Below are 17,591 nucleotides of genomic sequence, written 5' to 3'. Positions count from 1 at the left end.
GAAAAAACCCAATACAATAAGGAGCTTGGTGGTGAAAAACCCAATTTGATATTAACATGACGGGTGAATTGGAATTGATAATGCAATCAAAAAACTTTATCACCCAATTATATAAGAAAATGGTGGGTAAAAAACCCAATTTGTGAATTCTTATCTGGAGCTCTGTATATTGGATAAGTAATCCATATTAATTTTTCTTTATTTAATTGTTTTAAATGAACTGAATACCAAATAAGAAATGCTGCCATGATGAAGTTTGAAAATTCAGATTATGTATTCTTTAAAAAATTAAATAGTGCTATTCCACTGAAAAATATCTACAAGGTGAAAGTAATTTATTATTTATCTGAAAATTTATACATTCTAAAAGGTGATATCATAGAGCACTTTTTCCGTTGACCAGGAACAGAAATATTGTTGGCTACTCAATTCAATTGTTCAAGATTCATTTTGAAAAAACATTTTATTCTGAACCTTTTAAGACATATATTCAGTGGAGTAATGCTTAGTTTAATACAGATAAGAATGTTATTATTATGTGGTAATTCATCTTCTATGCATATTTCATTATTCATCTCCATCTATTTATACCTACAAATGTTGCATATTTTATTATTCATCTTCATTTATTCATTCCTACATATGATGCATTCACTTTACATTTATCATTTTCAGTAAGAATTTGAATAGCTTAAAGTTTTATTTAAGTCAATATATTACAAATTATACTCTGTCATAAACTGTAGGAAAGATAACATCATATGTCTTAATCACATGACATCATATGTTGTCTTCCCAGCAACAAAAGACTTTTAAATATCCCTTTTCTGAGGATCAATGGTTTGAGGTACATTCGTAGTATATGTTGTACCCCAAGCAATGCTGTGTAGGGGACATAAACTATATTTAGAAAATTTAAATTGAAGGTTATATATATGCAATGTCTTGGACAAGTTTGAACAGCAGTGCTGATAAATTATTTAGAGTTTTGCCCCTTGGAATTATGAATGATATGTAATTTTGCATTGTAAGCTCTCTCAAAGAATATGGTTGAATTTTTGTACAGGTACAATCATCTGAAATTCAGTATTTGAGTTTAGGGTATGTATAACTGCTGGTTTTCCTGATTTATTATTCAGCACTGACATCAAGTTGATGTAAGAAATGTACCATGTTTATAAACACAGTCTGATAAGTTTTGATAATAAATGGTAAAGATTACTATATTTATTTGTAGAAATATGTTTTTGTAGGCAGTCAGTATTATGTTGAAGACATGTCATACTTCTTATTAACCTCTCAATATTTATTTTTCTAGGTCGACGAGCACCACCACCACCTCCACCCAAATGAGAAACACATATCATAGTTCAAAGTTCAAAGTGCAATTCATATGGAAGGATGCTTCAGGCATGTTGTATGGCATTTAAACAATTATTAAGATGTCTTAATGTGCAGATTCATGCCCTGCATGCATATTGTGATATTTATTTATGATGGGGAGGCAGTCATGTGATAGCCATGTGATCAAGACATTCAGTACAGGACTGTTCTGTAAATGGCTACAGTATGAACAAGGGATCTTTATGAAGATGTAACATAGTCATTACCAATCAGACAGGTGCTTTTAAAGATTTAATATACACATTTATTTATAGTGAATTTTGATGTATGTGATGAATTGCATCTATTATAAGTTGACAAGCTGCTTATACTTTCAAGTTTTAGAGTTCTTAGGTCAACTTACGTTGTTATATTTGGATCTGAAGAATTTTGTTTTATTGACGGCATGCACAAACTAAGTGTAAATGTGTAAATGAAATGTTTGAATATATAAATAGAAACTGACATTTCACTGCTAAAAATACATTTAAGAAAATATAAACATTTCATCCATTTCATTTTTAGAACACAAATGAATATATACTTTGCTATAGTTTTGTTCTGGTCAGTCATTTAGTATAAAAATCAGTATTCATCATCTTAATGCGAGGGAATTTATGTTTAATTTCTGAGATTGTACATTAAATTCTTATTTTATACGGCAATCATTTCAATTATTTATTCAGTTTCAATCTCTAAATTACCGGTAAGTCAGGACAGTAGAAATAACTAGTCTACAGACAGGAGCCTAATCTATCAAACATGATTATACCAGTAAGATATACACACAGATCTACACATATAACATCATTCTCATAAACATAAGCATGTTTAATATAAAATGAAGGGTCTTGATAAAACCCAATACCTGCAGGTTATTGCTTTATAGTGAGTAAAATCATCATTGATAAAGGTTAACTAATGGCTTACTCATATTTATCCAATTATTAACTTCAAAATTATAATGTTTAATCAGCATAAAGTAAACACTGTTTAAATTCATCTTTATTTAACAATTGTTAGATGACAGAAGAGTGCTGTAATGTGAATAGTTTGCTAATTTATTCTTCCATTATTTTTTATAATTTGGCCGATTATTGTCTGTATTTATTACTAGAGTAATAACACTTGTTGTACTTGCACTATTTATTTTATTGTAATAATTGCTTTGACCTTAATATACATTGGGATAATCATAAACATGCAGTCACATACAAGTAGGTACAATTTTAAAGTTACCTAAAAAAATAATTGGTAGGATTACACATTTCTTTAAAAAAAAAAAAAAGATGAGATCTATTTTATTTGAACATGGCAATTATAAAAAAAAATCAATATTTTTTTTGGAATTTATATCAAGGATTTCGTAAAAGAATATCTTACACAGCTACTGGAGTGACTTTTTGTAATTCTTGTTAATATAAAAAGTATTGATAGAATATCCTTAATTTAATAGTCTTTTTGGTGGCAAAAGGTTAACCAAAATTAAAGTAAAGTATAGAGTAATTAGAAGTTCGATGATAGAGCCTATTTCATTAAAGTATTTACTTTTGCCTGTTCCTCTCCTTTGTATATCTATGGTATATTTTATTTTATTCATTTGTATTTTATAACATGACAACAATCAGAAAATATAGAAATCAAAAGAATGTTGTGCTGGGCACCATATATGTACCTTAAGCATTGGTGATTGAAGTTTGATTATTTTGATGTATTTAACAATTTAAAAGATATTTTCATAAATGTAAGTCATACAGTTCATTTGTCATGGGCATTATATTGAGTTAGATATAATTATATTGAGTTAGATATAATTATATTGAGTTAGATATAATTATATTGAGTTAGATATAATTATATTGAGTTAGATATAATTATATTGAGTTAGCTATAATTATATTGAGTTAACTATAATTATATTGAGTTAGATATAATTATATTGAGTTAGATATAATTATATTGAGTTAGCTATAATACATGCTTTGCATTCCCCAATGGAGACCTTCTATACTATTAAATTAATAAGGAAACAATAAAAATAACATTTAGATTTTCAGTCTTCAAAGAAATGGAATATGGGAGACCAAAAATTTAACAAAAGTTCAGTAATTATTTCATGGGAAGATAAATTCTTGGATAAAACATTAGTTTTGGTATGAAGTATCCCCTATTTTTAAGTTTGGCAAACAAGAATTATAGCTTTCATTGCTCATGTTGTTGTCGAGACAATATTTATGTTGTTAGACTGTTGCCATTATTGAAAGTTATACTCATTTACTATTTTTTTTAATTTCAGGGGGTTATATCATAGCTCTTCTCATACCTTCTCCTTTATTGTTGTAACCATCCTTTTGTTGACAAAGTAGAATTATATCCTTAAAAAGCTTTGTAAAATAACAATATATAAAGCCCTTATCAATCTTCATTTGGACTAACCCTACTCTTTTAAGTATGTCCAAAAGGTCTCCATTGTATTCATCATTCCGCTTTTTAACCTGTCTCTATATAGTGTGAATGTGTGTTTATTTTGCAGAAGATGTTTTGTTGGGTAATTTTTTGTTATGTTTTTATTAATATTTGTTAGTTATGTTTACACACATGGATTTGCAAAAAAAAAATATTTTCAGCTTTTTGAACATCAGCATTATAATAAAAAAAGTTATTGGATTTTTTTACTTTTCTAGATGCAAAGTAGTTTTGATAGGTCTTTAACATATAAAGTCATATGCATTTGCAGATAAATAAGCACATGTTTTGTATCTTGTGTTATTCTTAAATATGCCTCTAGGAAATTGTCATGAATGAAATAATGAGTCTTCTTAGTTCCCTTCTCATCCCTTGTATTTTCTATGGTACACAATATTTGTAAGTGTGAACTTTTTTTCATTTCATATGATGTAGAGGTTTGATTTTTCAACCATTTATTAATTTGACATGGTCATAAAGCATATTTACTGAAGTAACCTTACATCAAATTTATAGCAATTAAACATATAGAACTTATCACTGTGTGGACTTTTTACATGATGACCATAAAACAAAATGCAAAACACGATATAATCTCATCCAATATACACTCATTAGTAAATGTCATTCAATCGTGTATTGATGCCTGAATTATACTTTTCCAGACAGTTGAACTCTAAAGTAGCATATATTTTGCATTGATGCAAAATGTGTAAACATTATTGTAAACTTTAAAATAACTGAAGTTCAGTTAAAGCATATGTGCCATTAATTTCTAATTAATTAATTACAAGAATTTTTTTTTTTATATATAGTTTTAATAAAAATCAGAATTTGCTTTGTGATATATTTGATTCACCTACAGTAAAATAATATATCAGAGCCTCTAGTATCTCATCTTACATTCATTGTTTTTTCCTTGACATCTGCAATTTCTACATCATATAATTATCATGAAATATTCTGATTTTTGTTCTCGTATATAAGTATATGTGAATTGATTTATTTGTGTGAACTGGCATCCACTAGCTGTAAAACCACATTGTGATCACTTCTGTCACCTTTCCAGTTGTTATCTGTGCTAGACTTTGTTGATCTTCAATTCTTTGAAAAAAGCCTGTCAGAAATTAACCCAATTTGCACAAATTCTGTTACAATCTATAAACTTCTGCTCTATAAACATTTCGATATTATTTATGGCAGTATGTATGTATTTATATTTAATTATGTCCTATTTTGATGTTAATAGATGATCTGCTTAAAGGCAACCTGATATTAAATCATCTTGTTCGTTGTACTCCTGAAATTCTTGTGTTCAAACTTATCATTTATTATTTTCTCAAATAGAACTTTGTCTATTAATATAACTGGAGCTTTCATCGTTTTATAAGTGTAAGTTTGTTTAATTTCCTTGATTTTACAATTTTGTTTTGTACCATTACATTAGCTAAAAAAAATTTATGCTGAAAAATTGATTATCTTAAATTATACAGGGGTAATTTGTGCTTTCAACTGTACTTCAAAATAGAAAGTTTTTGTCTAAATTCATGGAATTTTAGTGTAGCAATTTCCCTCTCAAAATTTCAAATGTAATTTGTCAAAAAACTTTGGTAAAAAGAAAACAGTTTTTCATTTCATTATAACATAAGTATCAGCAATTTTGTGTCTGTAAATACAGTTTATTATATACATTGATATAAACATTAGTTCTCTTTTAAGAACATGGAATTAGACTAAGTTTTGATAAACAACAAATTAATGCAAATTAGAATTAATAGTTTATTGAACCTTTAAATTGAAACTAAGCAGTTTGTTATTACATGAATGTTATGTATTTTGTTTGTTTGTTTGTTATGAGTGTTATTTATGGATGGTAGTGTTTATAACATATCCATGAATCTTCCAAGTTATATATGTATATAGAAAATGAACAATGATATAGATTATATCATATTGTAAATTTAAAGTATATCGATAATAAATGATACAATTTACAACTGTTTTTATGTTTTTAATTTGAAGAAAGAGTGGCACATTTGTATTGGGATATAAAGCTGCTGATTTTTGTCCATCATGATAGTAAACATCTACAAGTCTACAGATTTCATTGTTTTATTGGAACTTTTTTTAATGCATATTGCAGTAATATCTAGGAAGTGCCCATTGATTATTTTTAGGTCTTGGAAAATGTAAAAGATATTTAAAACTATCATTGTAGGCACAATCAAGGATTTACACACTGGAAAATGTTATTAAAACAGTGAAGAGAACTTTAATACAATTTAGAGCCATCACATGAACAAGGTGAACAGGGTACAATCAAACAATTGGTATGATCAGAAATGAACTCATGCTAACTACAGGCTCTAAAGAGACAGCGTTTATCACCTGTATATGTGTGCATCTTCAATACTAGAAACAACCACACTAACATTGTAGACTAGATTATAATTTCAATGTGCTTTAAATCCCATGTTGTGATATGCTTTGCTCCATCTAAGAGTGGAGATTATTGTGACAAAAAATAACTGCTGGCTTTAATGAGATTGCATATATAAAAAAAAACAACATGTGGCATGATTGCCAACAAGACAACTCTCCACAAGAGACCAAATGACACAGAAACTAAAGGCCACATACGGTTTTCAACAATGAGAGAAAAAAAATACTTAACACATTTTCAGCCACGAAATAACCAATGTAAAACAATTCATTTATGATCACACTTGTGCTGTTTCATCTGAGTGCAGAAAAGCTTTACATTGAGTATTTACAATAAGAATATTTACATTGTGTTTTGCGCAGATTTAAAGATGATAAGTGAATTATGACTATGTTGTGTTTTTGGTCATTGCTGGATGGAAATTTGACTACAGTTTCTATTTAAAAAATGTGTTGATCTTGAATTGTGGCAATGTTGTCAGGAAGAAGATTCCATTCGTGGTTAGAAACTGTTTTGATACTCTACAGTGTTGCATTGTGGCTGTATTATGTGCACGGAGTTCGTGTAGTGTTCAACATGCTTTTTAGCGGTATGTCTGCAGCAATATGATAGAACATGCTCTTTTGGAATATTATTAGCCTGTTTATATTGAGTCTTCCTTCCAATATTGGCCAGTTTACGTGTTGCATGATACTTGTTATAGATCCTGGATGGTATTCACAGATGCTTCATACGAATATCTCTGCCCGGTATTGTTACATTTAAATTCTATGGACAGCCTTCTTCCAATGGGGATCCCACACTGAACTGCAATATTCAAGATGTGCTCTCACTAGTGCTAGATATGCCTGTTCCGTGATATTTTTCGGACAACTGTGTACTTTTCGTTGTTTAAACTTCAGTTGCTAGGTGGCAATATTTACTTTATTAGTGATGTGTTGATTCGAGTTATGTTTGGAGTCCAAGATGTGGGTTATGAATGTTTACTTCTTACTGAGTTTAGATGAGGTAATTTGGTTGGTTGATTTTCCGTCGGATGTTGTGGATTTACTGAAGTACATAGCACTTTTTATACGACCGCAAAAATTTTAATTTTTTGGTCGTATATTGCTATCACGTTGGCGTCGTCGTCGTCCGAATACTTTTAGTTTTCGCACTCTAACTTAAGTAAAAGTACATAGAAATCAATGAAATTTTAACACAAGGTTTATGACCACAAAAGGAAGGTTGGGATTGATTTTGGGAGTTTTGGTCCCAACATTTTAGGAATTAGGGGCCAAAAAGGGCCCAAATAAGCATTTTCTTGGTTTTCGCACTATAACTTTAGTTTAAGTGAATAGAAATCTATGAAATTTTGACACAAGGTTTATGACCACAAAAGGAAGGTTGGGATTGATTTTGGGAGTTTTGGTTCCAACAGTTTAGGAATTAAGGGCCAAAAAAGGGAATAAGCATTATTTTTGGTTTTCACACAATAACTTTAGTATAAGTAAATAGAAATCAATGAAATTTTAACACAAGGTTTATGACCACAAAAGGAAGATTGGGATTGATTTTTGGAGTTGAGGTCACAACAGTTTATGAATTAGGGGCCAAAAAGGGGCCCAAATAAGCATTATTTTTTGGTTTTTGCACCATAACTTTAGTATAAGTAAATAGAAATCTATGAAATTTAAACACAAGGTTTATGACCATAAAAGGAAGGTTGGGTTTGATTTTGGGAGTTTTGTTCCTAACAGTTTAGGAATAAGGGGCCCAAAGGGTCCAAAATTGAACTTTGTGTGATTTCATCAAAAATTGAATAATTGGGGTTCTTTGATATGCCGAATCTAACTATGTATGTAGATTCTTAATTTTTGGTCCCGTTTTCAAATTGGTCTACATTAAGGTCCAAAGGGTCCAAAATTAAACTTAGTTTGATTTTAACAAAAATTGAATCCTTGGGGTTCTTTGATATGCTGAATTTAAAAATGTACTTAGATTTTTAATTATTGGCCTAGTTTTCAAGTTGGTCCAAATGGGGGTCCAAAATTAAACTTTGTTTGATTTCATCAAAAATTGAATAAATGGGTTCTTTGATATGCCAAATCTAACTGTGTATGTAGATTCTTAATTTTTGGTCCAGTTTTCAAATTGGTCTACATTAAGGTCCAAAGGATCCAAAATTAAACTAAGTTTGATTTTAACAAAAAATTAAATTCTTGAGCTTATTTGATATGCTTTATCTAAATATGTACTTTGATTTTTGATTATGGGCCCAGTTTTCAAGTTGGTCCAAATCAGGATTCCATATCAAGTATTGTGCAATAGCAAGAAATTTTCAATTGCACAGTATTGCACAATAGCAAGAAATATCTAATTGCACAATATTGTGCAATAGCAATTAATTTTCAATTGGAGTTATCTTTCTTTGTATAGAATAGTAGTTGATAATATATGTTGGAAATTTGCCAGACATGACTATGATGTCATTTTCTATTATTTGCCAATAACTTTATGTAAATAACTTCATTGGAAATTTGCCAATATAAGATGTTGCTGATGAAGCTTTTTTTCCTTATCTTATCTAAAATGTTTTTAGATAATGTATGTTGGACATTTGCCAGACATGACTATGATGTCATTTTCTATTTTTATTTGCCAATAACTTTATGTAAATAACTTCATTGGAAATTTGCCAATATAAAATGTTGCTGATGAAGTTTTTTTTATTGTTTTATACAATAAACAATGTATATTCACTTTTACTACCAACCAATCTTAACCATTCAGTGATAACAAGCACATTATTTTACATTTTAATATTTTATGATGTATTTAAAAGAGTAGTTAATTGTTGCAAACTCCATTAGAAATTTGAATTGATATCAGTTTTGGAAAAAGGGAAACGGGGATGTGAAAAAAAGGGGAGGGGTTTAAATTTTTCTCATTTCAGATTTCATTAATAAAAAGAAAATTTCTTCAAACATTTTTTTGAGAGGATTAATATTCAACAGCATAGTGAATTGCTCAAAGGCAAAAAAAAACTTTTAAGTTCATTAGACCACATTCATTCTGTGTCAGAAACCTATGCTGTTTCAACTATTTAATTTTAGATTTAAAAAGTTTGAAGAAGAAATCTTTAATTGATTTGTAAAATCTTGACATTTGTTTTGTGTAAAAAAAAAAAACCATGTAATGTTAAAAATTTGATCACAATCCAAATTCAGAGCTGTATCACGCTTGAATGTTTTGTCCATACTTGCCCCAACTGTTCAGGGTTCGACCTCTGCGGTCGTATAAAGCTGCGCCCTGCGGAGCACCTGGTTGGGGATTGAAAGACATTTTCTAGTCTAGAGACCACCGTTCTAGCGGTGATTTTGGTATTTCAGGTTTTTAGGTAATACTTGATATCGATACTATCAAACGAGAATACCTCATTTTGTGTGCCGCTTCTCTTCCTTCCACAATAAATAAATCTGTTTGCCTCTGTGTTCTATAGGTACCATGCATAGTCGCATTTCTGATCTATTCTTATGGTTATTCAGTTTGGGTTATTTTTGGGAGAAAAACGAAAATAAAGGCGTTCGGATATTGTTTCCGTCATCAGACCAACTTTTTAGTCATACAAGACTCCCGATTTTAAACTTGCCATAATTTTCCTAAGATAAAGAGTACCCAGGGACAGGATAATAATTTTCGCGTTGATAGGGACTCTCAATATAATACAGCAGTGATCGCCGTGGAGAAGAAACTTGAAATTGATAGTTTATAGCAAATACTCTTTATTTCTAATAAACGTATGTTCATAGTATACAGAAACGCGAAAATAATGGAATTGAACAGAAAACCCCAAAAAAATAACGAACTTTGGAAAAAAAATGAGAGGGCATAAAACAAATTTAAAAAATTGTCCTGTCTCCTTGAGTACCAATAAATTTTGATCCTTTTTTCTGAAATTTCCAGACATGAAATCTTTTACAAAAATTTTCCCTACAACAGTTTACATACTTTAAACCAAGCTCTAAATGCCAGCGATTTCGCCGGGGTGTTCTAGTGTTGGTGGAAATCAACATCAGAGAATACAAATTCATATTGTTGGTTCAATACATTTGCTTTCCTTATACGTCAAGTATATCTTTTTATTTTTTTTCTAATCATAGTGATGTTACTACTATCATTTTTAGCTCACCTGACCTGAAAGGTCAAGTGAGCTTTTCTCATCACTTGGCGTCCGTCGTCCGTAAACTTTTACAAAAATCTTCTCCTCTGAAACTACTGGGCCAAATTTAACCAAACATGGCCACAATCATCCTTGGGGTATCTAGTTTAAAAAATGTGTCCGATGACCTGGCCATCCAATCAAGATGGCCGCCATGGCTAAAAATAGAACACAGGGCTTAAATGTATATTTTGGCTTATATCTTTGAAACCAAAGCATTTACAGTTAATCTGACAGGGATAAAATTGTTGAACAGGTCAAGATCTATCTGCCCTGAAATTTTCAGACGAATCGGACAACCTGTTGTTGGGTTGCTGCCCCTGAATTGGTAATTTTAAGGAAATTTTGCAGTTTTTGGTTTTTATCTTGAATACTATTATAGATAGAGATAAACTGTAAACAGCAATAATGTTCACCAAAGTAAGACCTACAAATAAGTCAACATGACCAAAATTGTCAGTCAACCCCTTAAGGAGTTATTGCCCTTTATAGTCAATTTTTAACAAGTTTTCATCATTTTTTGTAACTTGTACAAAAATCTTCTTCTCTGAAACTACTGGGCCAAATTTAACCAAACTTGGCCACAATTATCATTGTGGTATATTGTTTAAAAAATGTGTCCGATGACCCCGTCTACCAAACAAAATGGCCGACATGGCTAAAATTAGAACATAGTGGTAAAATGCAGTTTTTGCTTTATATCTTTGAAACTAAGACATTTAGGGCAAATCTTTCAAGATTTAAATGTCCATCAGAATAAGATCTATCCCCTCTCAAAATTTCAGATAAATCTGACAACCCGTTGTTGGGTTGCTGCCCTAAAATTGGTAATTTTAAGGAAATTTTGCAGTTTTTGGTTATTATCTTGAATACTATTATAGATAGAGATAAACTGTAAACAGCAATAATGTTCAGCAAAGTAAGATCTACAAATAAGTCAACATGATCAAAATTATTAGAGGACCCCTTAAGGAGTTATTGCCCTTTATAGTCAATATTGAACAACTTTTCGTCATTTTTGTAATTTGTACAAAAATCTTCTTTTCTATAACTATGGGCCAAATTTAACCAAACTTGGCCACAATCATTACTAGGGTATCTATTTAAAAAAAGTGTCTTATGACCCCGCCTACCACCCAAGATGGCGGTCATCAGTAAATACAGTAACAGGTGAGCGACACAGGCTCTTGAGAGCCTCTAGTTTAAGACCATTATTATTTAGTTGTCTTGTAGATTTTCCCTTTATAAATATTGAATTTGACTTTTCTTCATAAGCAGGTTTGAGTTTACTAGCTATTTTTGTCTTCTCCTTTACTGTTGTTCGCATGGATTTCAATGCCTTCCATCATTTCTCCTTTCAACTACCTTCTGATTTCCCGGCTTCATTGTATAAGCGTTGTTTATTCACAGATGAGCTGTTTGAATACAGCAGTCATCCATGGTAGATTTCATCTTGTTGATGTATTTTTGTTGGGATATGTTTTTCTATTGCATCATTCAGAAAAAGAATTCCACATATCTTCTACCTTGTTTTGTTTATTCTCTTCTTTGAAGGTTTTAAGATTTGACTTAATATCTGTTTGTATACCTTCCATATTTCCTTTTTATACAGTAAGATTTTTTTTTAATCTTTTCTTGTGTATTTTGGCCTTGGCGTTTAGTGTTATCTTGATTATGTCACGGTAACTGGTTCCTGGAGCTTTTTCTACTTTATTGATAAGGTTTGGGTTATTGGTGTAACACAAATCTGATATATGTTGCTTTGACGCGTTGGTTTTAATACAGCTTGTGTGTTGTTGTGATCATTTGTGATGTCAAACCTTTTGATTGTTGTTTGGCCATACTGAGATGAGTTTGTATTGTTAGATTCACACATCGTTGTCAATATAATGGAATTCGATGCCACTATCATACAAGTGAGAGGTTTAGCTAGATATATAGCAATATTTAATCTACCATTTTCTACATAAAATCAAAGTGATTGAAAGCACTGAATGGTAGAGATAGCTTCCATTTATCAGTGGGAAGTAAAATTAAATATTACATTGGTTGTTGTTGATTTAACAGCTATTCTAGAAAAAGGATTTTTTTAAAATGGGATTAACAATGACATAACTTACATTTTTAGAACAGATATTAGATTCCTGCACCTTGCAAAAGTTATGTAATTTTCTTGACAACTGAAACATCATTTTGTGCCTTGAAGATGTTGAATATCTGAGCATATATTACATTGATAAATTTCTGGAAATGTTCATGGATAGTATTATAGAATGTTATGATCAATGCATTATATTTTGTGTATCAAAAAGGTAGTGATCAGCCTTAAGTAAGGTCGACGTGAGGTATACATCACTAGACAGCAACATATCGACACAGAAAAACAATGTGTAGACTGTTGATGACAGCTACCATATTATTTTGAAATTATATAAAAACTGTTCTGTTGGGAATTGATAAGAAGCCGATAGAATGTTTGATTAATATGTAGGAAAACTGCAAAACATAACCAAAATGATCTACGCGCGGGATTCGAACTCGCGATCTCAGTGTTGACAGGCTAGTGATCCAGTAATTCGACTACTTGGACCACTTGGCTCCCAACACTCGAGACAGATTACTTGACAGTTTTCTTCAGTCGAGATTTGATTTGAAAATGTGTATCAATTATTGTTCTATAAAAATCATACATATGCATTATAAAAAATATTCATCACACATCATTATGACCAACAACTTGTGTTTTTTGCTTCTGCTGCTGGTAATAAGTCTTCGTATGGCGGCATGTAAGATAAATTATCACGAACCTACAATAAAACAAAAAATAAAACCAATGACGTAAAGGTTTGTTTAATTCTTGGATGCGCAAAACAAAAGATTATTCATGCTAAAAAGTTATTTGATCTTTTCAAAACCTACATCACAAAAATGTTATATTGTTTTGAAGGTCCTAAATAGGCTCTTTTCACAAATGACATCTGTTTATAAAATCAATTTTTAATCTTTTTTCCCTCGCTTGAATTATTAAGGGTTTGTTATTATTTTACGAATAAATCAACTCAATTTACGTCAATTCTAATTGCGCTGATCAAGTAGAAACTGTTTTTGGAATAAATATCAAATGCGGCATCAAAACTGAATAATTAAGGATAAAGTGTACACAAACACAGTACCTAGTAGATTGCATTCATACCTGTTCTGTTTTTGTGAATACTCTTATAAGGTTTTGACCTGCAAGCTTCCTGAGATCCGGTTGAGACCAACCCCGTTTGACAAGTTCAGCAAAAAGATCTGGATAAGTGGACACATCCTGTAGTCCCACGGGTACGCTTTAATCATAAAAGACACAAGACAATAATTGGGAAGCAATTTATGACTAACACTATTATAAAAGTAGAAAATACAGTAACTTAACATGAGAACATAAACCATCAATTAAAAATAAATTATTTGAAATCGGATAATGGTCACGTTATACATGAATAGAAACAGCGACATAACATTACTATATTTACTTTATATAGTGTTATAGTATTCTTATAGTTGTCTTTATGGATATTACTTTTACTGTTTAGTCTGTTGTTGGTGATATTTATTTCACGTGACTCTGTACTTATACATCCCCTCATTGTGTTATTGTTCTATAATAATTTTGGTATTTTTGTCTTTCATTTTTGCTAATGACTTTTTATGTACTTTGTTTATATGCCTTTTTGTGTTTCTTTGATACATGTGACGTGGCTCCGTCATTGTTTTATTGTGCTTTGGTAAATTTTTGTATTCTTGTCTTGCATTTTTTGCTAATGTGCTTAATCTATATATTCTTTTTTGTGCTTTTTGTTATATATTTGTTTGTTTTAATAGTGATTGGAATTATAACACAATGATGACTGTTGTACCCTATCTTTGACATGTTGACCTATAATGTCTGTTTGGTTTTTTCGCACATTGTTGTCAATATAATGAAATGTGATGCAATTGTCATACAAGTGAGAGGTTCTCCTAGCTATAGACCAGGTTTGATCAACCATTTTCTGCATGGGAAGTTGCCTGTGCAGAAAGTGCATGTGCCAAGTCAGGAATATGACAGTTGTTGACCATTCGTTTGAATTTGCTTGAGCTTTTGATTTTGCCATTTGCTTAGGAACTTTCCGTTTTGAATTTTCCTGGGCGTTCGATATTCTTGTGATTTTACTTTTTGTTGTATATAAACGTCAAATAACACGTGAGTTTAAAGTTTGATGTGACAACATGGTAAGAAAGATTATAATCTTATACGACAGACAAAAACACAGCTTAAGTTACATTATGCAATTGCCACTATACATTATGTACTGTCATCAAAAGGCCTGCAGATGTCATGTAATCCAGATCTAGACTTGCAGTGTAACAATTATGGCAGTAATATAGTGAGAAATAGTGCTTTTGTTATATTCAACACGAACTAAGATTACTTACGTTGGAACACCATCATAATCAGCTCCAATTCCTACATAATCGACACCTATCAAATTTTTTATATAATCTATGTGATCTAGAAGTAAAACAAATGACCACAATTCAAAAATCATATCAACACATTTTTTAAGATTGCTGCTTCAGAATTGGAAACTCCATTTTGCAACCTCACCCCCTTATAATTTTTACAAGCAATACCGTGATTAGAAATGTTTTAACTGTTTCTATCTAATATCATAAAATAATGAATTTTGTCTATGATCTTTAACGTCACTGGTATATCTTTCGTCCAAGAATATGTTACAACTTGAAATGCAAATGCCCAATCCTTTCACTGTCCTAAAACAAACACCCATAACAAGTATAACTACGGGGCGCCGAATGGGACTCTTGTGGTTTTGAACAAAATTTAATTCTGTCATAACAAAATCACTTTTGTCTTACAAAACTATGTGATACAGACTTGTTTTATGACAACTTCAATTTGGTGATGACAAATTCATTTTTGTAGATTAAATTCATTTTTGTAGACAAAATTCATTTTTATCATGACAAAAGTCAATTTTGTCAAAAAGGTATGCAAAATATAAACTTATTTGCATACAAAATTGACTTTTGTTACCTGATATGGAAATTAAAACACAAAAGTCAATTGTGTGAGACAAGATTCAATTTTGTCTCACAGTCAATTTTGTTACGACAAAATAGACTTTTGTAAGACAAAATTGACTTTTGTGAGACAGAATTCAATTTTGTGAAACAATATTCAATTTTGTCTCACAAAAGTCGATTTTGTATGCAAATTAGTTCACAGAATCCAAACTCAACTAATTTGCATACAAAATTGACTTTTGTCGCCCAATTTTCTAATTAGGTAACAAAAGTCAAGTCTGTGATACAAAAATGAATTTTGTCATGACTTTTGTCCATTGAAAGATAGTTTTGCTGAGTGTGAATTCGCATTACCATAAGACGTGTTACGGTACTTATCTATCCCAAATTCATGTATTTAGTTTAAATGTTTAATGTTATATTTGTAATTCTCATCGGTTTTTGTCAAATGTGTTGACGTCTTTTCTATTATATTCATGTGTTATGGGAAAGAAAATTAATCACCGCCTTCATTTATTAGATTTGATTTTGTTCAACGTAACCTGTACGATGTTTTACGTTTGAAGTTAGATTCAAAACAAATCGGACATTACTATATAATATAGTTAATTGCTACCTTAGTTTGCTATTAATAAGTATTGAAATGTGCATTCTTATTAAATGTAATATCAGTGTTTAGTTCAAATATAATCTTAAATCAATCCTAATTCTATCTTATTCATTCAAATGTGACATCATTTTTCATTTTTTTATTGATCTGTTTTACAAATTCAAATGTGACGTCATTTTTTGTCATTTTTTACAATTTCTAATATGACGTCACTTGGCGTTGAGGTTTAAACTTATTCGGATGTGTTGCATTTTGGCGGGTTTTGTAATGTATTTCGGTTGTTTCCTGTAATTAGCTAATACTTTAGTTTTATCATGTACATCTTTTGTATAGTCATTTTATAAAATTTACTGTTTGCAAAAGTATAAATTATTCTAAATAATAGGGATGTTCTGGTACCTAACAGAAAACCCTGGCCGTTTTGGCACAACTTTTTTGAACTTTTGGTCCTCGATACTGTTCAACTTTGTACTTGTTTCTGCTTTCAATTTTTGTATCTGGGCGTCACTAGTAAGTCTTGTGTGGACAAAATGCACTTCTGGCGTATTAAAAATTTTAAACTTGTTGCCTTTTGTTAGCTATTATTCGTGTGTTTCTTTGTCAATTGTGTTCTCCTATTTATTTATATAATTGTAGTCTTGTAATGTTGTGTTGTCATTTTAATGTTATATTTCACATGGCCATAAACGAGGGAGGTTTGGCATGCCACAAAACCAAGTTCAACCCACCATTTTTCCTTTAAAAATGTCCTGTACCAAGTCAGGAATATGGCCATTGTTATATTATAGTTCGTTTCTGTGTGTGTAACATTTTAACGTTGTGTTTCCTTTGTGTCGTTTGTTTTCTCTTATATTTGAGTGTGAATTCACATTACTATAAGACCTGTCACGGTACATATCTATCCCAAATTCATGCATTTGGTTTTGATGTTATATTTGTTATTCTCATAGGATTTTGTCTAATGCTTAGTCCGTTTCTCTGTGTGTGAGGGGGGGGTGTATTGTGTGTGTGTGTGTTTGTGTCGTTGTTCTCCTCTTATATTTAAAGCGTTTCCCTCAGTTTTAGTTTGTTACCCCGATTTTGTTTTTTGTCTATGGATTTATGAGTTTGAAACAGCGGTATACTACTGTTGCCTTTATTTGTATGACAAAATTTAAATTTATAGTATACTACAAATTTTGTTAAACTGAACTCATTTATGTTGAACAAAACTCACTTTTGTCCGTAGAAAATGGAATTTCGGGTACAAAACCACAAGAGTCCCGTTCGGAGCCCCGTAATAGCTTGGTGATCGAACATGGCATTGTGATAGTTCAGTAAACTTATTTGTCAACTTTCTTCTAAAAATTTCGTTTGAACTTTTATTATTTCTATGTTGATATGATACAACAAGTAATTCTTCGTAAACGTCTAATGCA

At 30.7% G+C, this 17,591-nt stretch overlaps 2 protein-coding genes across 9 annotated transcripts in view; one reads left to right on the top strand and one right to left on the bottom strand.

The window, feature by feature from the left end:
- LOC143064871 (uncharacterized) overlaps nt 1–5,846 on the top strand; it is a 31,418-nt gene extending 25,572 nt beyond the window's left edge. For all 8 annotated transcript variants that reach the window (XM_076238038.1, XM_076238044.1, XM_076238039.1 and 5 more), the window contains one exon: nt 1,319–5,846. In XM_076238038.1, coding sequence (XP_076094153.1) covers nt 1,319–1,353 — 35 coding nt within the window. In that variant the 3' untranslated portion in view covers nt 1,354–5,846. The remainder of the gene's footprint in view (nt 1–1,318) is intronic.
- A 6,577-nt stretch (nt 5,847–12,423) lies between these two features.
- LOC143064872 (dipeptidase 1-like) overlaps nt 12,424–17,591 on the bottom strand; it is a 42,561-nt gene continuing 37,393 nt past the window's right edge. Inside the window, exons 8-10 of the mRNA XM_076238046.1 lie at nt 14,952–15,027; nt 13,687–13,822; nt 12,424–13,300 (exon numbers count right to left, since the gene is read on the bottom strand). Coding sequence (XP_076094161.1) covers nt 13,217–13,300; nt 13,687–13,822; nt 14,952–15,027 — 296 coding nt within the window. The 3' untranslated portion in view covers nt 12,424–13,216. The remainder of the gene's footprint in view (nt 13,301–13,686; nt 13,823–14,951; nt 15,028–17,591) is intronic.

Source organism: Mytilus galloprovincialis, chromosome 2, assembly GCF_965363235.1.
Source record: "Mytilus galloprovincialis chromosome 2, xbMytGall1.hap1.1, whole genome shotgun sequence".
In the NCBI taxonomy this organism is placed as follows: domain Eukaryota; kingdom Metazoa; phylum Mollusca; class Bivalvia; order Mytilida; family Mytilidae; genus Mytilus; species Mytilus galloprovincialis.
The sequence above is the reverse complement of the archived record's forward strand: the minus strand, read 5'-3'. Positions and strand labels throughout refer to the sequence as shown.